This window comes from Neomonachus schauinslandi, chromosome 7 (assembly GCF_002201575.2).
Source record: "Neomonachus schauinslandi chromosome 7, ASM220157v2, whole genome shotgun sequence".
In the NCBI taxonomy this organism is placed as follows: domain Eukaryota; kingdom Metazoa; phylum Chordata; class Mammalia; order Carnivora; family Phocidae; genus Neomonachus; species Neomonachus schauinslandi.
In genome coordinates this window covers 50408593-50435130 of record NC_058409.1, presented here as the reverse complement: position 1 = coordinate 50435130, position 26538 = coordinate 50408593, and the positions used below count along the sequence as shown (strand labels likewise).

At 38.2% G+C, this 26538-nt stretch overlaps 1 protein-coding gene across 1 annotated transcript; it reads right to left on the bottom strand.

The window, feature by feature from the left end:
• Positions 1 to 3202: 3202 nt before the first annotated feature.
• On the bottom strand, positions 3203 to 26538 carry LOC110589766 (general transcription factor IIH subunit 2). Its single transcript, XM_021700373.2, has 17 exons — positions 26498 to 26538; positions 23380 to 23465; positions 22434 to 22511; positions 22070 to 22106; positions 21554 to 21640; positions 19120 to 19170; positions 18728 to 18782; positions 15088 to 15193; positions 13789 to 13879; positions 13533 to 13620; positions 12804 to 12911; positions 11534 to 11597; positions 9690 to 9793; positions 9031 to 9133; positions 6941 to 6980; positions 5751 to 6107; positions 3203 to 3275 (listed from the first exon to the last, which is right to left on the bottom strand). Exons 2-16 carry the CDS (start codon positions 23433 to 23435, stop codon positions 5988 to 5990), a joined length of 1188 nt encoding a protein of 395 aa, XP_021556048.1. The 5' UTR covers positions 23436 to 23465; positions 26498 to 26538; the 3' UTR covers positions 3203 to 3275; positions 5751 to 5987.

Sequence of the window (26538 nt, the reverse complement as noted above, 5' to 3'; positions counted from 1 at the left end):
GAAGCTCCCTGCACACTATACTATTGGGATATTTATGGAGGCTTCCTCAGGTTGGCTTGATTAATCATTAATTCCATTTCAAGCCCCCTCCTCTCTCTGGAGAATGGGAGGCGGGGCTGAAAATTCCAACCTTCTAATCATGGCTTGACCTTTCTAGGAAGCAGCCCCCATCCAGGAGCCACCCACCTCATTAGAACAAAAGGTGCTCTTAGTGCTCTTACCACTTAGGGATTCACAAGGGTATCCAGAGCTAGGTACCAGGGGGGTGGGGGGGTGAAATCTGTATTTTTCTATTATCTCACACCCAATTACTTAACACTGATTTCTTTTAAGAACATATTTAAAACTAATCAGAAATTTTGATTGTTTTAAGGAAACAGTCAATGACCCAACCCTGTTATATTTCCCTATGCTCATTTATGCTAAAAAAAACTAAGGCACTCCAGAAGAATAGAAATCTCTTAGGAAAATAGGTTTTAAAATGGATTATGACACTTTAAAATGAGGAGAATGAAAGAATGAAAAAAAAAAAAAGGCAAAGGAAGAAATAAGCGAAGCCTTTGGAATATGCTGGAGTCTTTACACCTGATGCGAGAGGTAACTCACTCCTGACCCAGGAATTTACAAAATGTTCTCCCTGAAGAAAATTAAAATTCAAGTTATCAACTGTTTGACTTAGAGTATACACTGATCTATGAATAATAGTTGCTAGAACTTGCCCCACCCCCAATATAGAGTTGCATCGGATTGAGGGGCATGGTATTTGGACAATCATTCCTTTAATTTTCATTTCTATTAATGGAATTTTTTAATGCATTGCAAAAAAAAAAAAACCCCAGAACACCTGTGGATGTTTGAGCCAACAAAGAGCCTTCTCAGGGTCATGTCTTCCAGAGATCCAGTTCAAAATCTGAATTATATTTACATTTCACAGCTATACTTTGACTAATGAGGAAGTATAAGCTACGGGGAGGAAAATGGATTCAGAAGGGTGGATAGGTGTTAAGCAAGCGATCCTTCTGGTAGGAACACCAGATTTCTTTCTGAGCAAACACTCCTCTCCCACTTTCAGGTCATATTCTTTTCAGGGTTCTCATCTTTTTTTTTTTAAGATTTTATTTATTTATCTGACAGACACAGTAAGAGAGGGAACACAAGCAGGGGGAGTGGGAGAGGGAGAAGCAGGCTCCCCACCGAGCAGGGAGCCCGACATGGGGCTTGATCCCTCATGACCTGAGCCGAAGGCAGACGCTTAACGACTGAGCCACCCAGGCGCCCCAAGGTTCTCAGAATATTGAGTCCTCTTAGCCAGTCAGTTCTCTTTTTGCTTCAGCCAATTTGGGATGGGTTTTCTGTCACTTGCCACTAGGGACCCCTTACTAACAGAGTATAAAGTAACCCACCAGGCAGCAGCAGCTGGGAGGCCGGCTGGGGGTGCTGGTGATCTGAATGTTATGCAGGCCTTTGGGGGGGGCAGCCAAGGAAGGCTAGGGGAAGTGGCCTCAAAGAGGGAATATTGGCTCTAGTTCAGCAAGACAATGTCCATGTGGGAAACAAAGGCAAAAGAAATGCAGCTTAAATTAAAATCTCCTTACAGCTTGCAGCCCACTGAGAGATACCTGAAACCCGCAGAGTGTGACCTTCCTCAAGGAACCCATGGCCGCCTCAGCGCCTTAATGTTTAAAAGTAACCTTATCTTGGCAGCAGCAGCCCCTCGAGGTCCTGAAAGCTTTCCTTCCAGATTCCTTGGAGACTTGCACTCTCCCTAAACCCCACTAATTAAGGATACCATCAGTCACTCCTCACAATCCCAGTATAGCTCTTTTTGCCCACAGGTCCTGTCCCGTGAGTAGGGAGGGGGTGAAGGTGATGTGGTTTGGGAATGTAGGTGATGTTTCGTGGGGTGGAGTCCAGAGCTGACGACCAAGAAAGAATTCTTGAGACGTCTTTGGTGCAGAATGGGGGCTTATGAAAGCACGGGGACAGGACCTGTGGGCAGAAAGAGCTGCTCCATCGGGGTTGTGAGGGGTGGCTGATGATATACTCGGGAGTTGGGGGAAGTAAGGAAAAGGGAGGTTTCAAAAGAACTTCCATATGCTTAAGAGGACCGACCTATAAGATACTGGGGGCCTTGCCTTTGTCAAGTTCAGGTTATTTTCCCCTCTAGCAAGGCATTAACAGTTAAGATAGTTGGGAGATTCCTGGAAGAAAGTCACGCACGTCCCATCCAGGAGTGGGGGTGGGGGGAGGTTGCAGGGTGTCAGCTTGTGCTTTGTCTTCAGCTCGCCTTCTGCTCCCTCATCATTAGCACGTCATCAAAAGCCAACCTGAGAAAGCATTTGCTGTTATAAATTACCACGACACCAACAAATCCCTCGTAGCTGTGAATATACTGTGCAATTTCCTCTAAGGATTTCTTCCTTTGAAGAAATTCAGATCTGTAATTAGTAAATGTAATTAAAATTTACCTCAGTGCTACGTAGAGAGGTCTTACATCTTTTATTGTGGTGATGATTACACAATAAACATTTGTTAAGGGCGCCTGGGTGGCTCAGTTGGTTAAGCGACTGCCTTCGGCTCAGGTCATGATCCTGGAGTCCCAGGATCGAGTCCCGCATCGGGCTCCCTGCTCAGCAGGGAGTCTGCTTCTCCCTCTCCCGCTCCCCCCTCTTGTGCTCTTTCTCTCTCTCACTCTCTCTCTCAAATAAATAAAATCTTTTAAAAAAATAAACATTTGTTAAAACTTACTGGATTGTACATCTAAAAATGATGAAATTTATCATGCTTCAATAAACTGTCAAATTTTACCTCAGCACTTATTTATGAGACTCATCATTATTTTCATATAATTCTTCCTTCTTTTTCTTCCCCCAGTGTGTACTCAGTCGTTGGTTTATTTCTCAAGACGTGCATGCTCCAGTGTTGAGTCAGCGGGGACAGCTGTGGCTCTTGGCTGCGTACAGGTCCTCCCGTGGCTCAGGTTACAGACAACTCCATAGTGAGGGCACGGCGCACACAACATAAACAGGAAGCCTAAAAACCCCAAGCTACTCCAAGAAGACACGCAGGAGGGGGAGGGAATTCTTCCTTATTTCTATTAGTGACAACATGTATAATAATTTAAAAATTCAATCTTCGGATTATCTTTTCCTTTGAAGCAAATATAGAATACAATCAAAGAGATTCTGACTTACCGATATATATAGGCTGGATGTGTTGTTTATTTGTTAAACTATGGTTACTAAATCCAGTTCCTGTGGTTATGATGTGAGAAACTAAGGCAAAAAGAAAAATTAAATTTCCTTACTACCTACAGCCCACTGTCAAGTCCTTGAAACAGGTAGAGCCACATTCCTCTAGGGACTCAGCTGCCTCCATCTTAATACTTTGCTAAGGGCAAAGGCAATCTTAGCCCGAACCTCCCCACTCCTGGATCCTGTAAGTCTACTTGAACATACAGAAATTCCTCTGGAAACTACCTTTATCTCTACCTCCTAAGATATGTTAGCAATCGTTCCCCAAGAATATGACCCACTGATATACATCTGAAGGGTCTCATTTATGATGGAGTTTTTACTCAACAGTAATAAATGACCTTTTCCTAACAACAGCTAGCCCCCTCAATGTCCTGGAAACCTTGTTTCTTTTTTTTTTTTTTTTTAAGATTTTATTTATTTCCAAAATACCTGGGACGCTTACACTATCCCAAACTCCCTCCCAACTTGAAAGTATATAATGGGCCACTCCTCGTGACCCCAGTGCAGCTCCTTCTGCCCACAGGTCCTGTCCCCGTGCTCTAATAAAAACATCTTTCTGCACCAAAGATATCTCAAGAATTCTTTCTTGGTCATCAGCTCTGAACCCCAACATCTTTCCTACATCAGTTACACATAAGTTACTGGGAATAAAGGAAATTATATAAAATAGTACTATACAGGTTTCCTCTGCTACTCCAAAGTAGAGCATTCCCATTTTCATAAACCAAACAGCATAAAGCAAAGAGTCTATTATCATTAATTAATATGGAAAACTTTTTGAGCTTTCCCAGACCCCAAAGATAACCTCTGTTAGGTTTTTCTGATACTTAGGACACATCTTGCTAACTAATGCACCAGATGAATGAAGATTAAGCACCAATGCTCACAGACAGCTCAAAGCCCTGGCAGCTTGATGCTGAGATGCTGAGATGCTGAGTGTAGTTCCCAGGAAGGAGCCTGGTGGTGCTGCTCTCATGGCCCCAAGAGGGGCCTGCACTAGAAGGGCTTGCTGCAAACCAAATGCTGAGCACTATTTTTGCTTTTTGTTTTTTTTTTATAAAAGTGAAAATCCTCTCCGGATTTCTTTTTTTAGATTTATTTATTTGAGAGAGCGCACACAAGCAGGGGGAGGGTTGGGGAGAGAAAGAGAGAGACAGAGAGAAAGAAGCAGATTCCCTGCTCAGCTCTGCACAGAACCTGACTCAGGGCTGGATCTCAAGACCCTGAGATCATGACCTGAGCTGAAATCAGACGCTTAGCCGCTGAACCCCCCAGGTGCTCCCAGACTTCTTTAGGTTAGATAAAACAGGTACCAATGTAGGTCTTTCATAGAAGTGGCTTAAATGCAAACTTTCAAAAAGCAGAGATACTTGTATTTCATCTGCTGAACAAAACACAACTTCTTAAAAATGGAAATTAATGGGACACCTGCCTCTTGATCTCGGGGCTGTCAGTTCAGACCCCACATTGAGTGTAGAGATTACTTACATAAATAAACTTTAAAAAAATGGAAATCAATTTTGAAATTTTAAAGGGTATATTGAACACCATCTACAAAACATATTCCTATCCACAAAAGTGAAGCAATTTTTAAATTAACTTTTAAAAAAAAATTCCTCTATTTCAAATATAAGGGTCCTTTCTAGTCGTATTGTAGTAACAAGTGGTCTGGGAGTCAAGAGGCTAGGTTAGTCCCAGTTCCAATACTAACAGGAAGGTGACCATTCTAGCCACTGTTCTCTCCTCACATGAGCAAATTAACTACCAGGTGACTCATTTATTTCTTCAGGGCCACCATCCTGTGGACAGCCAGAGTCCTCAGTTTTAAGGTGTCCAAATCTCTCCTGGGATTTCCTCTGTCTATGCATAACCTGCCTGGCACATGACAGATAAGGTGGTACCCGACCTGCATGCTTGGTATGGACTTAGGAGGCACTCAGTACATGGTACTTTCTTAAACATTACAATAAAATCTACTTAAGCTTTTTTTTTTAAATATTTATTTGAGAGAGAGCACGAGACAGAGCACAGAGCACAAGCAGTGTGCTTGTGGGGGAGAGAGGCACAGGGAGAAGCAGACTCCCCACTGAGCAGGGAGCCCGTGTAGGACTCGATCCCAGGACCCTGGGATCAAGACCTGAATCGAAGGCAGATGCTTAACCAGCTGTGCCACCCAGGTGCCTCTGAATTCACATTTATACTTAATTTTCTGTTCACACTAAAACTGAATAAAAGTAAATTAGAGATTCTGTATTTACTTTAATTATAAAGCAATGAAATTACCACAATTTAATCATAAGTAACTTAAATACAATAATGTGTGATGACTTTGAAAACATTATAATAACAAAATAATAGAAAACAAAATTAACCGAGTGAACTAGTATTACATTCTGGGCATTTCTGTGACAGGACACAAATTTTAAAATTTAATAAAATCCTACATTTTCTTTTTTCCCCCTCACCTCTCCCTTTTTCTTAAGTTTATTTTACCTTGTAGCAATCCATCGTAGGGCTCGAACTCATAACCCTGAGATCAAGAGTGTCATGCTCTTCCGAATGACTGAGCCAGGTGCCCCAATCCTACATTTTCTTAGCAAAAAGTTTCTTAAATCAGATTTTCCTTTCAAACTGGTCTTCATATCTTAATTGGAGCTTCTTCTGAAGAATCACTTTATTAACACTTGCAAATGTCCTTTTAACACATACAATGTGTACTATATGTTGGAATCAAATACTTGAAGAAGTTGGAATCTTATGAATACAGCCAGGACAACAGTGAAGAGAGTCGTGAACAAAAACATCACAGTCCACACAGAAAACATTTTGGCACACAGCACAAACATAGACCTGCAGTGAAAAGAAGAAAAGAAAATTTAGAAAGTAGTTTCCAGAAGTACAGCACAGCTAGAAGACATTCAAATTGCTTTGCTCTTTTATCAATCAATTTTCCCCACCCATTTACCTACTTTATTACTTCCAATGTACTATTTATTCTCAAATCTAAGGTGACTATTTTACCAAAAAAACTATCCCTTACAAATGAGAAAATTACTTTGACACCTTAACGTCTCTTGTATTGTAAAACATCCTTAATTACTTTGTTTTAAGTAATTATCTGGGGAAGACACATAAGCTTGAAATTAGTACTAGTTTCAAATGCTTATTCGTTCCTCTGATTTGATTAAAAAGAAAAACATAAATCTTTAACACAGATTTAGTTATTGCTAGGGAATGACCTCACAGCTGCACAAGTTATATTCCCCTTTTATTTAACTATTAAAGAATATGGAAAAAGACACATTTAAGACAAAAAGAAAAAATCCATTTTATCTCTACCTACTGTTATACTTCTGAGGAATAACCTGATATGAGCCTGGTTTTCAGTAATGTACTGAAAACTTCTAATGCTATTTCCTCAATATTTCTTGTATAATACTTAATATTTATCTTTTTTTGTAAAATATTTTACTTATTTATTTGTCAGGAGAGAGCACACAAGCAGGGGGAGAGGCAGAGGGAGAGGGAGAAGCAGGCTCCCCACTGAGCAGGGAGCGCGACATGGGACTCGATCCCAGGACCCCAGGATCATGACCTGAGCTGAAGGCAGATGCTTAAACAAAGCTTAACCAAAGCCACCCAGGTGTCCCAATACTTAATATTTAGAAAGCACATGAACTTACATGTTGGTCTTTCAATTCCCCCTGACATCCATAACAAAATCTGAAAAAGAAAGTTTAAGAATCATTTTGTTAGGAATTCACTCCTTAAAATAGCTCGGCAAAATCTCAATAACAAGAATCCTGTAATTAATAAGTAATTATCTTCACACATGACTTTTATGAGAAAAACAGAATTAAGAATACCAATAACTTGGGCACCTGGGTGGCTCAGTTGGTTAAGCGACTGCCTTCGGCTCAGGTCATGATCCTGGAGTCCCTGGATCGAGTCCCGCATCGGGCTCCCTGCTCGGCAGGGAGTCTGTTTCTCCCTCTGACCCTCCTCCCTCTCATGCTCTCTGTCTCTCATTCTCTCTCTCTCAAATAAATAAATAAAATTAAAAAAAAAAAAAAAATACCAATAACTTAAGAAAATTCTACAGTATATCCCAAGATCATCTCACAAAGCAAAATCCTACTTTAAAATTTTTTTTTAATTTTATTTTCATCAAGGTTAAATAGGAGCATGATTTCCCTACTGGGATTCTGTGAGGGAATTAAGCCCTACAGAAAATAATCTGAGTGACTATTCTTCAACTCTCCTGAGAACAGCAGGTAGCTGGTATAATTCTAGATGGACAGAAGAGAAGTTAATTTATGTGTGGATACCTGAGGGCTTAATTTTCAAGGAATGGTTTAAAGAGTTAAAAGTTCTCAAGACTTAATACAAAAAATAGCGGCCCTCTCCTTACCAACCCCACTTCATTTCCAGCTCCCCGAACACTTTCAAAACTTTTAACTGTTACAGTGCTATTTCTTGTGTTTTTCTGGCATTGGCTATAAACCTCCAACTAAGGAAGATCAGAATTTAATTCTCTTTCAAACCTCTTGATCCAACAGCATGTACACACACATAACTAACGCCATTCTCAATTCTTTCTGTGTACTAAAATCATTTTGAATAGAAAAATATTAAATGTTTAGTTTATTATGACTATAAAAACATTCAGCTGAGCCATGTTATACAATTCTTCTTCTCTTCAAAATATTTTTTTCCTGGAGTTAATAACTATACTGTTGTCCACAAGCTTAGTTTTCTATATAATTACCCCAACTCAGCCTCAACCTTTCCCTGAGAAATCTAAATGTCGTCCCTATGGTCACCCACATCAAGAATTCTAGTTTTCGCCCTCTTGGTGACATCTCTCCTGCAGCATTCTGACCTTCTCCAAACTGGACTATTCTCCACATCTGACACAAAAGTGTTATTCTGGAATCTCCCCTTATCATCATCCTAGGGCTTTCTTAAGCCACGTTTGAACTAGATCAATATTCCTATTCTCTTCCAGTCATTCTCTTTCTCAGGTCCTTTGAATCATCTCTTCCACAGCTTCCCCAGAGTCTCTTTTTGAGGCCTTGTAAATTTGAAAATGGCTTCACTGACTTAACTGATAGGTTTGCTAGGTATGTAATTTAAGTTGGTAATAACTGAAGGAAATCACTTCCTGGCAGTAGCCAGTATTGCTGAGACACAAAACAATTTTAATTCCAGATTATGTGACCTAATTTTCCCTCTCCAGAAATGTTTAGTTTTTTGCTGCCTATTCTAAAATTTCACAATGATACACTTTAGTGTGGGTCTATTTTCCCTGTGTTAGGCACCTGACAGTTCCTTTCAGTCTATAAAGTTCTGTCCTTCAACAGTAGACAATATCCTTAACTATTTCTTACCTACTCTTTATTTGATCTTTTCTCTGTTTCTCTAACTATTCTAATACTAGACCTTCTGGATAAATCCTCTGGTCTTACACCACAGAAATCAGGTAAGGTTGCAAACCAGGACTGTTTTGTTGTTTTAGAGAGCTGATTTATCAGTATTTGACTACGCTTACTATACAGAGATGGGCTTAGGGAAATTAATAGATTTCTGGAGATCCAGATCTGTTTAATAATGAGTCACTTCAGTCACAACCAAGGCATTCTACCATCTCATTTTCCAAATTACAAGTAATCTTGCCCAAGTTAATATGACTATCTTTTTTAATGTAGTAACAACACATTTAAACATTATTCTACCACATATAACAGATATAAATTAATCAAAACTCATATACTTTTCTCCATTATGTTCTTCTAGAGGAAGTTCTCGAAAAGCATCCAAAGGAAATAAATGATGGTAAGACCGTGCCAAATGCGGAGCAGACACCAAAGTAAGACCTAACAAATAAAGCAGAGAATCATGTTTAATAGCCCAAACCTTATTAAGACAATGGCTGACAAGTCAAATAATAGGCTAAATATTTTCAAGGTTTTTTTAGGACTGCTGGTATCGATTTCTTCATTTACATATCACCTTAAAAAAGAGATTCCAGGATGGAGTCTTACTTCTGTCACTAATTGTGTGACCTCTCTTGGCCGTTTGCTTACTTAAAAATGAAACAAAATTCTACAGTTCTATCACTTTAATTCCTCATTGTCCTTATATATATTTTATGAACGTTAAGAGCTACAAAAATGTCTACTAGATCTACAGCAAAACCTTTAAAGAACATACTCATTTCAGAGGGAGAATCAGAAAACTGTTCTAAAATGCCATGTTTATTCTTAGAAATGGAGTACTGGGTACTCGATAAAAAAAATAATCCTTTCCTATTCTCACAGATTAAATTCATAAATATAGGCAGAGCTTAACATTTACATTTACTTTATTAGCAATATAGGTAAGAAGTTATTCAAGATTAATTTACTAGATAAAGAACAGTTGGTTTCTCACCACAGATTTTACATTCAACTGGAAGCTCACAGTACTTTGCCCGACACTGTGGGCAGAAATACCCTCCTAATGTAAGTCCTGGCTCAGTGTTGCTATCCAAGTGCCTGTGGGAGGAAACAGTACTTTTAAAGTGATATATAAAGATGGCAATGGTTATAGCAAAACAAAGTATGCTACCTTGATTTTAAAATCTTGAAGTTGTTTCATAGTTCATTTAAGCGAGGTTCATTCCTCTTTTCTCTCTGCATTTCTGTTTTGAATAGTGTGTATTAATTTTTTTTTTTTTTAAGTAATCTCACACCCAATGTGGGGCCCAAACTCACAACCCCGAGATCAAGAGTTGCATGCTCTTCCTACTGAGCGAGCCAGGGGCCCAAATTGCACTAATGTCCTTAAATTCACTCATCTTTTCTTCAGGAACTCACCTGCTGTTAGTCCCATCCAGTATATTTTTCATTTCAGACACTGTATTTGTCTCTAGAACTTTGATTTGGGTCTTTTTTGTAATAGCTGTTTTAATACTTTGCCTAATTCCATCAATTGTGTTGTTTCTGTTCTATGATTCTCTCCTTATTATGGGTCATATTTTCCTACTTCGTTGCATGCCTGGTCATTTTTGATTTGCTGCCAGACATTATGATTTTTCTTTGTTTTAGGTGCTGGATTTTTTGGTATTCCCTTAAATATGTTGGGGCTTCTTCTAGAATATAGTTAAGTAACTTGGAAATAGTTTGATCTGTTCAAAACTTGCTTTAGAGTTCATTAGGCTATCCAGAACAGCTGTTAGTCTAGGGTTAATTTGGTTCCATTACTGTGGACTCTGTTCAATGCCCACTGTTAAGATATCCCTCCACACTGACTGGTAGGACCATGAACTGTTCCCTTCCCCATGTGAGCTCCAGGGATATGCTGCCTGCTCCTATTCAGGGGTTCTTTCCTTGGTCTCTAGTAGCTCCCACACAAATGTGATGATCATAACTCAGCTGATGACTCATGGGGAAGTCTCTGCAATCTCGAGAGCTTTCTGTACAGCTCTTTACTTTCTAGCACTGTGCCTGGAAAACTACAGCCATTTCAGCCTCCCCAAACTCTGAACTTGATTTCTTCACCTGACCAAGACCTCCAGGCTCTGGTTGGGTTTTCCCTCCCTGCACTGCAGCCTGGAAATTCTCTCGAGGCAGTAAGCTGCACTCACAGGGCCCACCTCATTTGTTTCCCTGCCTTCAGGGATCATTACCTGCACTGCCTGTTGTCCACATCTGAAAATCATTGTTTCATATATTTTGTCTGGTTTTCTGGTAAGAGGGAGGACAGTACATTCAGTCCCTATGGTACCTTTATAGCTGGAGACACAACTCTTATTTGTGATTTTTAAGAATTACTTTAATTTTGTTTTATAATTATGTAAACTATAAAGCTCTAAAGTTAAAGCAAGGTATGTTCAGAAAGGTCTAGGAGCCATCCCTTTGCCTTTCTCCACGTACTGCCCAAGTAAACATTTTTTCAGTTTTTACTTTTTATTTCCATTACTATTTTTATCATTAATATAAACAAGTATGTATATCCAGTCAAATCTCCACCCTCTTCTTAGATGAGTGGCAGCATACAATACACTTTTCTCTACTTTGCTGTTTTACTTAGTAACAGATCCTGAGGATTACTACACAGGAGTAAACGGAGATAGTCCTCACTCCTTGTTACAGCTATATAGAAGGCAACCTTTTTACAAAAGCCATTACACCCCAAGCCCATATAACTCAGTTTATATTTTTTAATTTATAACTTATAGGAAAGAATTAAAAATGTCAAACATAATCACTGAGAGTTTCAAGGTTTTTACTTACGCCATGCTGAAAGAGGGTTTTGCATCTTGATCAGACAGAGAAGCAATGGTATGCTGGGGAAATCCTTCATAGAAGAAAATGTGTTACTTTCTTTTTTCAAGCAAATAGCAAAATTGTTGGATTAGGAACCTAAAAATGTTCCTACCAGAAAGCCCACAAAGTTGTACAAAAGTTCTCTCTCCTGCCTTTCAGATTTGTTTACTACAGTATGGTCAGGCTGACTGTAATTCCAGGTTATGAGAAAAATTAAAAGTGGAGAATGTGGGGGAAAGATCTGTCCATACATATGGTTGCACATTCTTAAGTTTATAACTATCTAATTTAATACAACACACACTGCTTTTTAAAAATAAAATGTTTGTAATTTTTAAATACTTCTGATACATTGGAGTAATCTATTACATAGTTGTCCACTTTCATTTTATATAATATACTTCTATGCTTAAAATTTTGGAATGCCTAAACCCATAGTTTGTTTTCCATACATATTTTTCAAATTCTGACAACACGTCCAAGAAAAGCAAAAACAAAAACAAAAACAAGATTTCACTACATAAAAATTTTAAGTCTATCTATATAGCAAAACAAATAAGTAGGGGTGCGTGGATGGCTCAGTTGGTTAAGCATGCAACTCTTGATTTCGGCTCAGGTCATGATCTCAGGGTCATGAGATCAAACCCCACACAGGGCTCCATGCTCAGCATGGAGTCTGCTTGAGATTCTCTCTCCGTCTCTCTCTGTCCCTCCCTAAGGTTGGTGCACACACTCCCTCTCTCAAATAAATCTTTTTTTTTTTTTAAGATTTTATTTATTTATTTGATAGAGAGAGACACAGAGAGAGAGGGAACACAAGCAGGGGGAATGGGAGAGGGAGAAGCAGGCTCCCCACTGAGCAGGGAGCCCGATGCGGGGCTCGATCCCAGGACCCTGGGATCATGACCCGAGCTGAAGGCAGAGGCTTAACGACTGAGCCACCCAGGCACCCCTCAAACAAATCTTTAAAAATAAATAAGTATCTATTTTATTTTTATTATTTTTTAAAGGTTTTACTTATTTGAGAGAGAGACAGAAAGAGCAACAGCAGGAAGGGCAGAGGGAGAGGGAGAGGGAGAGGGAGAAGCAGACTTCCCACTGAGCAGGGAAGCCCGATGCAGGGCTGGATCCCAAGACCCCAAGATCATGACATGAGCCGAAGGCATATGCTTAACCGACTGAGTCACCCACGTGCTCCTAAATATCCACTTTAAAATAACACAAAATAAACACTTACCCATGCGAATAAGTGAACATTCAGAACTTGAGCTAGCAGGCGGAGGACTAACATGATGTGTCAGCAATTCTTTATAATGGCTTTCATCTAAAATAACGTGGTATGTGCCTAATTAGACAAAAAGTAAAAGAAAAATCAGCTTTCCAGATATAAGTATCAATTGTAATTTTTCTTTCTTTTTTTTTAAAATTTTATTCTAAGTAATCTCTACACCCAGGCTCAAACTCACAACCCCAAGATCAAGAGTCGCACATTCTATCGACTGAGTTAGTCAGGAGCCCCTCAATTGTAATTCCTATGTAATTTTGTAAAAGTTTTGCCATCTGAAAATGTACATTTTCAAAATAAGTATTTAAGTTAAATTATCATTTTTCAAAAACCTCATTTAAATGACATCTCTAAATTGACTTCTCTGGGAATAACTATAATTACAATTTAATTAAAGCCAAGTTGTAAGATCTTTACAAAGTATTACATATTAGTGAAATTTCTAGCATTTCAAGAGTTATTAACACTTCCTCTAAACACTGACATAACTACTGAAAAGTCCCTGCATTTTGAGATATCTTATAGAATCAATGATACATTTAAGATGACTATCCATATTATGGATTTCAGGACATAAAGTGATTTAAATTTAGTACCGTAAAAACAGATGAAAACATACTAATAAATTGTTACTTCTTACAGAATAATTATGAATAAATACTGAAGAATCTAGATACATACCACCAGTTTCACGAGCAAGTACAGTGCAAACCCGAACCTCTGCAGATAATCCGATAACAGACACTCTAATTTTAGCTGCCTTTAGGGTCTTCATAAAATCCATGTAAATAAAGGGTTTCAGGGAAGGAAAAAAACATGCAAAAATTAGTTATGTTTGAAAAACAGAATTTTCTGGAAACTAGTAATAAATTCACTATAGAATTCTCTTTAGAGTTATAACTCTGGTTTTGATTATAAGGAAAGGTAGTGGTTCTACCTTGATTAGATCATAGATATTAGACGGATCACAAGTTGTGAGGCTGCTAAAGATGATTAGGACTTCTCTACTTGTATGTCCAGGCATGTGTCTAAAGAAAGATAAAATATATTCCCATTAGGTATAACAAATTAATAAAAAATTTACCCAGACAAAATAGTACATGTGGTTTATATATTCAGACTATAGAATATCTCATTTGTTTTAACATTGCAAAGGAATGAATTGAGTATACTCTAAACATGTTAAATTTTTCTAAAATTAGCTACACAAAAAGATTCATTTATTGTTTCCATAAATATTTACTGAATACTCTTTTAGGTTCTAGGAACAGAGTAATAAGCAAGAATGAATGAGGTTCCTGACATCATGAAGCTTACAACCTAGTAGATTCGTTTTGTACAAAGTCTAACGTGTACACTGGAAAGTATGACAATACCATATGGATCAACTTTAAGGTGTGTCTTGACAATAGTAACATGCTTCTTTTTTAAAGGCTATAATTTAACCTCATGGTGATTCAGAGTGATAATATTCATAAACATTAATTTTTGTGTATCATTTAATTATATGATAATTTATAGGACTTTAGGACATGATGAACTATTTTCCCCTATCTAAATCTACGTAAATAGATTTCTATGCAATCTTAATCTATGCAATTTTATCAGCTATTTATAGCTTTCCTGCTTCTATCTGCACTGCTGGGCCTTCAGGTTTCATTTGTGGATGCTGCTCTTATGCCTACCTCTAATGTGGGTGTTAGCTTCTTCTCACCTACTTCAAAACTAGAAAAATATCTATTATATAAAGCTATAAAAGTCAGGACAGACTATCCAGGGACAAAATATATGTGCTAGCACTAATGGAATATTTCCATTAGGGTCTCAGCTACCTTCCACATATTTGAACTTGCTGGAAGAGTATGCTATTAATTTGCAGATGTGCTACAAAGTAAGTTAAGAGAAGTCAATAAATGTGCAAAAACCTCACAGTTATTATGCACATTCAATTTCATATACAATCCAATTTTTAACAAAATACTTTTTCATCATTTTATTTTGTACTAATATCGCTACAGTTTTAATTATATTTTTCTAAAACCTCTAAGAATCTATCTTACCAACTCAAACATAAAATAAAAATTACAAACACCACACTAAACATCATAAACGACATTACATATTTCTCTTAACGGTTTCATTGCAGCTCAGTTTATGGAGAAACATACTGATACGTGTTCATCTCCATTCAAAAAAAATGGACACCAATTATAAATAAAAAATGTAAAATACCAACTTTAGAGTTTGCATAGCCATGCTTAAGGAGTTATAGAGGGATGGCTCTCCATGACAGGTCATATCTACAGCTTTCTTCAAAGATGTTACATGTTTCCTTGGGTTTCCTAAAATAGAAATGGCATAATCTACTTATAATAACATTTTATATATACATTATGGAAATTTGTTTCTCCCCATATTTACTTATCTATGTTGTTAAAGAATAGAATCTCTTTGATTTACATTTTTAGCAAGTTGCACTTTTATCAGAGGCGTTGTTATATCAACTTTTACTTCATACTGAAAGAATAAAAATAATCTGTTTCTATGAACTAGCACATTTTTTTTTTTAAGATTCTATTTATTTATTTGATAGAGAGAGAGGGAGCACAAGTAGGCAGAGCGGCAGGCAGAGGCAGAGGGAGATACAGGCTCCCCACTGAGCAGGGAGCCCAACGTGGGACTCAATCCCAGGACCCCGGGATCATGACCTGAGCCGAAGGCCGCCGCTTAACCGACTGAGCCACCCAGGCGCCCCACATTTTTTTTTTTTTAACGTGGGGCTCGAACTCATGACCCCGAGACCAAGAGTTGCATGCTCTACTGACTGAGCCTGCCAGGTGCCCTATTAGCACATATTTTAAATATTACTAACTTCAAGTGCAAAACTTTTTACATTTAAGACTCACACATTTTCACATTGTCACATCTCTTAAGTCACGCCGCGTCGCACCATCACTGGCAGCCAGGGAGCACCTGTGTGGCACACGTCACGGCCTGCTCCCACGTGACGTCACGGCCTGCTCCCACGTGACGTCACGGCCTGCTCCCACGTGACGTCACGGCCTGCTCCCACGTGACGTCACGGCCTGCTCCCACGTGACGTCACGGCCCTGCTCCCACGTGACGTCACGGGCCTGCTCCCACGTGAGCCTACGCATGGCTACCGCGGTGCTGTTCCAACTGCGCCTGTACATTGTTTGTGCTATTCGTGGCTAGTTTCACTGCCATTTCAAGTGTTTCTACAAAAGGTTCTATTTTTATGTAGAAAGGCAAGGAACAGAGCAGTGAGGTATATATTATCAGTGAAGCAAAAATTCATTGATGGAAGAATGACTGCAATTCCCTATTTTTCTTCAGGGGATTAAAAAAAGAGCTTTAGGGGCGCCTGGGTGGCTCAGTCGGTTAAGCGGCTGCCTCTGGCTCAGGTCGTGATCTCAGAGTCCTGGGATCGAGCCCCACATCGGGCTCCCTGCTTGGCGGAGAGCCTGCTTCTCCCTTTCCCTCTGCCTGCTGCTCTGCCTACTTGTGCTCTCTGTGTTAAATAAATAAAAATCTTTAAAATAAAAAAAAATTTTTTTTAATTTAAAAAGGGATTTAGAAGACCTAAGAAAGGAAGATTTCCGCAAATAAATACAGCTGTGTTATCTTCTGTTACTGAAATTACATCTGAAAAGATTGTCTATTGCTATTTTCTCATACCAAGCAATACATTTTTTGGTGTGAACAATTTATATATATCATCTGACACTGTATCAAATTTTAACTGCTAGGGTGTTTCCTTCTTGATAGCTGATAAAACAAAGGTATCTTACAAATGATGCAATCTTAGATTCAATGACATACGGTATTCTTCTGACATCTTCTCCTATTTCAACACCATCTTCATGTTAATTAATGATAATCAAAATATCATTAAATTGTTTGATTACATAATTCATCAAACTACTTCCATACCGTTGAACATGTCTTCCCAATTTGTCACTACTGTTACGAAGACTGTATTTGTAGAATGAGGCTTTTTCTTCTTTCATAATGTTTCTTAAGTATAAATTCCAAGGAACAACCATTTTTATATCTTTTCCCAAAAATGTTAAATAAATTAATCAGTCTATCAGCACTATAGGTACCAGTTTCTCCATGGTTCCACAAGCAATATACTGCTTTTTAAACTTCATTTTGTTCATTTAAAATATATAAAATAATAAAATGTTGTTGTGTGGTGGTGTTTTTTGACCACTTGTTTGGCTAAAATTTCTTTTTTAATAGCTATTTCGTTTCTCTTTTTATTCTGGTATGAATTATCTGTTGTCTTTGTCCATTCATCTACTTATAGCTTCTTCGTGTTCTTATTTATCTAAGTTTTAAAATACTAAGCATTTGCCATTATTTAATACATATTTCAAGTATTTATTTAGTCTCGGAATCCTAAGATTTTAGAAATGAAAAGTACATCACTAAGTCCAAATCCCTCATTTCATAAGTGAAAAATGAATCTAACAAGCTAAAAGATTTGCCTAAAGACAAATACCTACCCAGTGGCAGGACCAGCACTTAAACCTACATCTCCTGGCTCTCTATCCACTTCTCTTTCTACCATACCATACAAAATAGTTCGTTCACCTCCTATTGTATTGTGAGTATAGGAAAAAAGCGAACTCGATTACTGTCAGTGTGATTTACAGCAGTGATTCTGATCAGACAGACAAGGAGGGCCGTCAAGAGGCCTATCAAAATATCCAGAGGATTTGTCATCCCTATATGTATGACTTCTCTGGCACCCATAGAAAACTACTCTGAATGTGAGAAGGGTGCCAAGAGGGTCCTACGTCCTTTCCCAGGAGAAACCATCCTGTCCTCACAGTATAACAAACCAGCTGCTTACCCTGCTTCCATCCTGCTCCAGGAACAGGCATGTAATCCAGGCCTACCAACACAATACTTCATTCCTCTGGCCACTTTGCTCATGGGTGGGCAAATCAGAAGCAGGGTCATTCCGAGACCTCTGTGGGACTTGTGCTGAAGCTACAGACTATGAGGGTCATGGAGACTCAGGGCTAGTAACAGACATCTTTTCACCTCACTTCAGACAATAAAGCCAAACAGAGCCAGGAACCCTGGAAACTACCATGTGTGAAATCAGCCCTCCTTTAGATGGGAGTCAATAATTTCCCTTGTATGGTAAAGCTAGTTTGAGATTTTTTTGGTTACTCATAACTGAATTTCTTGATCACTCCAGGCTAACATACATTTCACTCCTTACTGCCACAGTGAAAAACTATTAATGATGAAAATATGTCATTTCAAATTTATCTGTATTGGTAAGGATGAAAGGATGAGAACCACATTTAAGGGATAGTGTATTTCACAGAAATTAAAATAGAATTAGTGATGTGAATTTGTTAAAACAGCACCAAAGCAAATAAAACCTGCACTATCTTTTAACAGAATAAAATTCAGTTAGACATGTCATGTAAGCAGAAAAACTGAATTATTAATAATAACTGCAGTTCAATTTTTAAATCCTTTGCTCTTTAGAGGTTTAACTTTTAAAAAATTAATTTTAAGACTAAGTGGATTTTTGGAATGGTTACAGTAATTTTATCTTAATACTTTCAGGATAAGAATGTATAAGTCTTAAATAAACATTTACATTCATTGCAGTAGTATTCATTACCGTACAGAACTCAATTTAAAACAGTTCGTCTTAGATACCAAGAGTTTACTGGAGGATTTAATCGAGGGGTTATTAAGTGTTTCACATGGAGAGCATAAAAGAAGTCTTCATTTTACTTATTAGGCAACCTTATGAACAGGGTTACAAGGTTGAGTAAATAGAGCCAAGTCCTTGAGTCCTATAAAGGTAATTTTATGCATACCTGAGAGTTCGGTCAGTTTTTCAGCTCTTTTACTCTTTGTTACAATTATTCCAATCTCAAAATAAAAACAAAAATGATTATTAACTTAACAAATTACTTCTTCTTCATAAGAATGTACATAATGAAAATAAATTAGTAATTACAAAAGACATATGTAACATACGAGAAGCTTTTTCTCATGATGCTTTTGACAGAACTTTAGCTATGAGTTTACTGTACATTATTTAACTTTTAGAGTTGCCTTGCTTGTCACTGATAAGTGTACCAGAAACTGGTACACAATCTGGATCACTTAATAATTCACAGAATGTATGCCCAGCATTTTAAAAATAAATTAGAATTGGCAGTAATATCAGGAATCTAAATCTGAATTCCATCACTCATCTACATACCTGACTAATAGGATTTTGATCAAAATATTCTTCTACGAAGTATTCCAATAACTGTTTAAAGAAAACAAAAATACTAGATAAGGGCAAAATAATAACCATAAAGAAATGTTTTGTGAAACCTATTTATCAAGCATCACTTCTCTTGAGATTTTTAGGCTCATAGATTTTCAAATATATTTAGTAAAATATTTTCAAATATTTTAGTAAAAATATTAAATAAACAAAAATAAATTTTAAAATATTCAAATAAATAAAAATCACAGTATTAAATAAGCCTGAATTTAAAATGGTAAGTGATGAACTGGGTTTAACAGATAGAACCAGGGCGCTGGGTGACTCAGTTGGTTAAGGGTCCGACTCTTGATTTTGGCTCAGATAGTGATCTCAGGGTCATGAGATTGAGCCCCAAGTCAGGTTCGGTGCTCAGTGGGGAGTCTGCTGGAGATTCTGTTGGCCCCTCCCCCACACCCTGGCACATGTGCTCTCTCTAATAAATAAATCTTCGAAAAATAAAAAGATAAATAAAAGATGGAACCATTTGGACTTGTGAGACAGATGTAATCTAAACATGGAAAGATCCTATGAAGCCAGAAACAAGAGAATGAGCATAACCGAGGATGGGTTTTAATAAATTACAAATAATCTGAATGTGTTTATAAACTGGGTGGAATGATCTAAGTCCAAAGACAATGAAAAGGGATAATTGACAAAGCAAGACCCTGACTGGGGTGGGAGGACAGAAATTAAGAGCATAAATATTAGTCATTTTGTTGTATCATTTTCCTAAATGATGTGATTGAACTTCTACTTAGCTATAGTTTGTATTACAAACTCAAAAAAATGCATTCTTTAAAAAAATTTCTTCATGGGAATGTATAGTATTTACTCAAGGGAAGAGAGTAGACAGAAAAAAAGAACTATGACCAAGTCCTAGGGCATTCCAGCATTTTAAAGTGGGAGAGGGGAGCCTAAGACGAAATAAAAAGACTACATGTAATGAAAGTCAAAAGAAGGATGTGTGGGGTGCCTGGCTAGCTCAGTCCTTAGAGTGTGGGAATCTTGATCATGAGGTCGTGAGTTCGAGCCCCACATCAGGGGTACAGAATTCTTAAAAAAAAAACAAACAAACAAAAAGAACAAAAAAAGAATGCCTTTCAGGAAGGACTGAGTGTCAACTATTTCAGTTGCTGCTAAAGATAAAAAGGAGTTGAGTTTCACATCCTGGAGGTTATGGTGGACCTTGAAAATGTAGTTGTGAAGGTACCATTCCAACTGGAGTGTGTTAAAGAGAGAATGCTGTGGACATTCAACTGTGGAGAGTGGATCAGTACTGTAATAAATACACACACATTCACCAATAGAGAAGATAAAGGACAATCTAATCTAGTAAATTTAGAAAACTTATGTACAAGAAAAGGAACGGAGGATTCTGGAGCAGAATTGAGTCCAGCAGTATGATTCAGCATCTACTTCATCCTACTCCTCTGAAGCCCCATTCATGACTGAAAAAAGTCCTGGGAAATTTCGCTAATACTCTTGCTTTGGGAAAGAAGTGAAGAGAGAGAGTATTGTTATCTTTTTCCTCTTCTACCAGAAGTTATGAATGAATAGGGAAAGAAATCAAGAACTAACCCTCCTTTCAGAAGAGAAGAATCCAAGCTTCACACTTAATTGAGGGAAAGAGTTCCAAGGCTGGGAATATCTCCTCATGGAAATGCATTATATCCTCCCTCCCCTGCCCAGTTAGTTAAACAAGATACAGGACAGTTAATATAATCTCAGAAGATAAAATGAACCCCTGTAAATCCAGCAGAGTCTGCACACCACCCAAGCTGAGCTTCACCCCTTTGGTGCACACCATTTCATCCCAGCTGCTATTCTTAGGCCACAGAAAAGTGGATAAAACATAAACTACCCAAGTTAAAATCAAGCTTTAGAAGGGAAAACATCCTCCACACAAAAACCTGTTCACAGATGTTCCCAGCAGTATTATTCATAAAAGGCCCCCAAAAGTGGAAACAACCCAAAGTTGTATACAATGGAATACTGTTTGGCAAAACTACAGAAAATTTGCTTCTGTTTTCCTTTCCTTTTTTTTTTTTTTTTAAAGTTTTATTTATTTAAGTAATCTCTGCATGCAACATGGGGCTCAAAATTACAACCCTGAGATCAAGAGTCGCACACTCCTCTGACTGAGCCAGTCAGGTATCCCTGGGTTTTCTTTTTGTAATGATAAAAATGCTCTAAAACTGACTGTGGTAATAATGTTGCACAACTCTGTAACAGGCAAAAAATTTTAACAGTATATTTTAAGTAAGTTGATTTTATGGTATGTGAATTATATCTTAATAAAGATGTTATAGTAAAAAAAATTTTTTTTAGAATTCAGTGTCCTTTCTCACGTTTAGTATAAATTAAAATGATTTTACTATACCTTTAAAGTACAAGTCAGTCTATTTGGCTTTAAATCTTGGTCTTCCATTGTTCTTGATCCATCTACTACCACATAAAGATGACGCATCTACCAAAAATAAACCACAAATATAACAATTTTCAAATTCATTTTTGACCAAGAAGTAAAAATGGCATTTAGTATTTACATATTTTACACATATATATGTATATATATTTTTTAAGATTTTATTTATTTATTTGACAGAGAGAGAGACAGCAAGAGAGGGAACACAAGCAGGGGGAGTGGGAGAGGGAGAAGCAGACTCCCCGCTGAGCAGGGAGCCCTATGTGGGACTCTATCCTGGGACTCCAGGATCATGACCTGAGCCGAAGGCAGACGCTTAACCACCTGAGCCACCCAGGTGCCCATACACATATATTTTTAATATATTCTTCTAAAACATTTGTTGTCTTACTGTTATTAATTCTGTCAAGACAGAATGCTTCTCTAACCCAACTAGTTCTGTACTGGTAAAGAAAAAAAATGTCAACATACCATTCCAAGTCGAACTTGTCCATGGTGCTCAAATACTCTGTTAAAATTATGCAAACATTTTAATGGAATGTCCGCTATTACCCAAAAAATCAATATAACTTTTCAACTAACCTGCATTTTCTAGTGAAGTAAATTATTAACTTATGGGGTTCACATAATTACAGGCATTTTGGACAGTCCCTGAAGACCCATTTCCCTTCTGAAGTGCTAGGTTGCTGGCTCCTTCCCCCTACTCAAGAGTTTAAAGGTCAGTTTTTCTGGAATACAGCTGAAATGAAGTACTGAGGAGTGGGTATAGGTGGACAGAAAGGCTTAAAGGAATCTATTTTATCTTTTGTAACACACCTACAAAAAGTTTACATACCTTTTTCTCTTTGCTTTGAAGAGAATGTCTTCTATCGTAGCTTTAAGTGATCCTGACTCATCTTCTTTAAGAATCTCCCTATAAGCAATATTTACTTGTTTGAAAAGCTAAAATTTTATTAACCCAAAAGAAATGAAAACATATGTCCACACAGAGATCTGCACATGAATGTTCACAGCTGCATTATTCATAAAAGCCAAAAAGTATAATCAATCTAAATGTCCATCAATTGATGAATGAATGAATGAAAACATGGTATACAACATAATGCTATTCAGTAATAAAAAGGAATGAATTACTGATCCCTGCTACAACATGGATGAACCTTGAAAATACTGTTGTATGAAAGCAAGACAATACTGACCACATATTATAAGATTACATATACATGAAATACCCAAAAAGGCAAATGCATAGAGACAAAAAGTAGATTAGCAGTTGCCTACAGCTGGAGGTAGGAATGAAGTTAATTGCAAATGGGCATGAAGCATCTTTTTTTTTTTTTTTTTTTAAAGATTTTATTTATTTGACAGCGAGAGAAAGAGAGAGATCACAAGTAGGCAGACAGGCAGGCAGAGGGAGAGGGAGAAGCAGGCTCCCCGCTGAGCACAGAGCCCGATGTGGGGCTCAATCCCAGGACGATGGGATCATGACCTGAGCCTAAGGCAGACGCTTAACGGACTGAGCCACCCAGGCGTCCCTGGGCATGAAGGATCTTAATGGGGTGGTGAAAATTTTCTAAAACTGATTTATGGTGATGATTGCACAACTCAGTAAATCTTCTAAAAATCAATGAATTATAAGATGGAAACAGGTGAATTTTAACATGTGTTAAATATACTTTAATAAATTTAAAAAACCAATCACTGAAGAAGAGAGATAAAGGTGTAGAAGAACAGTAAGAAATAATGTGTAAACGAGAAGGGAGTCATAATGCCCTACTCACCATGTCCTTTCATAGCCTCCTTCCCATCGCTTAGTTCTTTCAGGTTCTTCATCCATTTTTTTTCCTTAAATGTATTATTCAGTATCCTGTAAAAGTCACTGAGTGTGAATTTTCTAAAACCATCTGGCACAAAACTCATACATTTAAATGTGAAAAGTAAAGAGAGGGAAGCAAACATACAAAGTAAGAAATAGAGAATGCAAGGTCATCTAATTCTTTGCAATTTATTTAATAATTGTTGTTGAATGAAAATACTTCACAAAATCCTCATGGAACTCTTTTTCCTGTCCGTAAGAAAAAATACAAACGTTTACGCACAAGTTTGGCACCAAGAGAGATAAGCATCTTTTTACAAATTTTTTAAAAGTTTTTTTAAAGATTTTTATTTATTTGTCAGAGAGAGCAAGCACACAAACAGGGGGAATGGCAGGCTCCCCACTGAGCAAGGAGCCGGAAGTGGGACTCGATCCCAGGACCCTGGGATCATGACCTGAGCCAAAGGCAGACGCTTAATGACTGAGTCACCCAGGAGCCCCTCTTTTTACAATTTTTTTTTAAAGATTTTATTTATTTATTTGACCGAGACAGAGATAGCAAGAGCAGGAACACAAGCAGCGGGAGTGGGAGAGGGAGAAGCAGGCCTCCCCCTGAGGAGAGAGCCCGATGTGGGACTCGATCCCAGGACCCCAGGATCATGACCTGAGCCAAAGGCAGACGCTTAATGACTGAGCCACCCAGGCGCCCTCTTTTTACAATTTTTAAAAACAAAAATGCATTATAGTCATAGGACAAGACCACAGAACTATGGAAAGTGAGTAAAGGTATAGATGAAACAAGATTAGCTACAAATGATGGTTATTATTACAGCTGAGTGATGGATCATGGTGATTCACTGTACTACCTGTCCACCTTTCTATATGTGTGTGAATTTTCTTATAATAAAAAAAAATCTGGGGCACCTGGGTGGCTCAGTCGTTAAGCGGCTGCCTTCGGCTCAGGTCATGGTCCCAGGATCCTGGGAACGAGCCCCCCATCAGGCTCCCTGCTCCGTGGGAAGCCTGCTTCTCCCTCCCCCACGCCCCCACTTGTGTTCCTGCTCTCCCTATCTCTCTCTCTGTCAAATAAATAAAAATAAAATCTTTAAAAAAAATTTTTTTTTAAGTAAGCTCTATGCTCAAAGTGGGACTCAAACTCACAACCCGGAGACCAAGAGTCACATGCTCTACTGACTGAGCCAGCTAGGTGTCCCATCACAATCATGAGTTTTAAAATGAAAATTATTATTTATAAATGGTAAATGCTTATAGCTCATAACTCAAAAAAGGACACAATATTAAATGTATATAATGATCTCAACTATTAAAAAAAGAAAAAGGAAATGTTCAGTAATTCAATACAACACGGTTTCATCTAGATGAAGGGTGACTGGTTTTTTGTTTTATTACTTTCTGTATTTTCGTATTTTTCATATGAACATGTATTTCTTTAATAATCAGGGATAAAACTGGTGGTGGGGGAAATCTATTAACCAGAGCCAAGTAATAAACATTCTAGTCACATCTACACTTCCATCCTCCCAAATGGAATCTCCCTCCCCATCCTATGCTCTCACTTCCTTCAGCTTCCTTCTTCCATATATGATCAAAGGAATCATAAGGGCCAAGAAGATGTTAAGGACAAAACAAATCCCATCACTGACAGGAGCAAAAATTAATTTCTGTAATAAGGACCATAAGCAAGACCTTACCCTCCACCTACATCATGATTTTCTATAGAAAAATATATTTTAAAATCTGAAGAACTGACTTATAAATGGACTTTTGGAATGAAACTCTACTAACAAGTTGGAGACTGCTTTCATGGCATCACTGCTTTCTGTGGCACCTGCTATAATCAGGTATTATTTGCTAAAGTTCTGTATCTCTCACTGAATTAACAAACCATTCCCTGGCATTGGAAGAAATCTATTTGTTTCAGGAAATCTGGTGATCTACTTTAGTATATACTTCGGTAGATTGCCTGAAGTAATGACAAGTGACTTAATTCTAACATTTGTGTTATTTCAACACACTGTGCTGGTGCTTGTAAGTTTAATGATGAGTGCAGGAAGAGGATATGGTGATTAAATGAACTTTTTGATCCTCCATGAAAGTTTCTGTATTTACTGTGAATTACAAAAATCAAAGCTTACATAGTGTTCTTGATGTTTTTAAACTTAAATTCTTACAAAGTCACTACTGCCATCCAACATATCAATATTTACACTGCTATTTTATTCTTAGTTTATTATTTTAATTTTCTTAAAGTTCAGAAACACAGTGAGAACTGATGAGCAGAAACTGCAAAGAGGAACACTTCTGGCTCACTTCATCCAAGGACTTCCTAATTAGAGCTGACTGCAATGGGAAATTACAGGGGTAGGACAGAGGTATTAAGCTCCCATAACTACAGATGTTCCAAGGGAAGTTGGAAGTTTATAATGCATGTTATTAATAGGGAAGTTACGCATCCTCGAGAAAGATGTAGTTGGTGACCTCTTAGGTCCGTATCTCCAAAAGCTGATCCGTTTCCTGAGACTCCAACTCCAGAAAAGCCACTGTGCCTAGCGTCAGCCTGTTGGTGTGATTCCTGTCACATGAGCTCAGAATGCTACTGCAAACAAACGAGATCTGCACCAAACATCGCAATTTATGAAGGTTTTATTCACACCTTACCCTGCCAAGCGCTATTAGACATGGGTGATCACTATCCTGTTTTCACACATGGAACTCGAGGCTCAAAAGGCCGATAACGCTCTCGAGGTCACACAGCTGGAGGCAATCAAACTCGAACCCAAGACCACAACCCCCAAAACTCGCGTTCTGCTTTAGGGAAGGAGAGCCATTCCCTGGACTGCAGCCCTAGATGGTTCTATGCAGCTAAGAGACGGAAGTTGCCCTCCTCCCCCTTCACACGCTCCCTCCCACCCTCAACCCACAATGCACAAGAGGCTGGTCGGCCCCCTTCAGCCTCCGCCCCCCACCCCCCGTCGCGCCGCGAAGGCCCCTCCTCGCTGCCGTGCTCCCCAGACGGTCGGTCCCCACCTTCGCTCAGCGAGGAGCTCTACCCACGGACTCACCGGTCTCGTAGGACGCCGCTCTACCCGGAAGCTCCGTCCAG

Bases quoted from the DNA above. Each gene is read 5' to 3' on its own strand.
- LOC110589766 (XM_021700373.2), bottom strand. From the start codon at position 23,435: ATGGATGAAGAACCTGAAAGAACTAAGCGATGGGAAGGAGGCTATGAA. The intron at 13,880-15,087 runs GTTGGTATTTTA...ATCTTTCTTTAG, and splicing joins ATGGCTATGCAAACTCTAAA to ACACATGCCTGGACATACAA. The intron at 12,912-13,532 runs GTATGTATCTAG...TTGTCTAATTAG, and splicing joins ACTTGCTCGTGAAACTGGTG to GCACATACCACGTTATTTTA.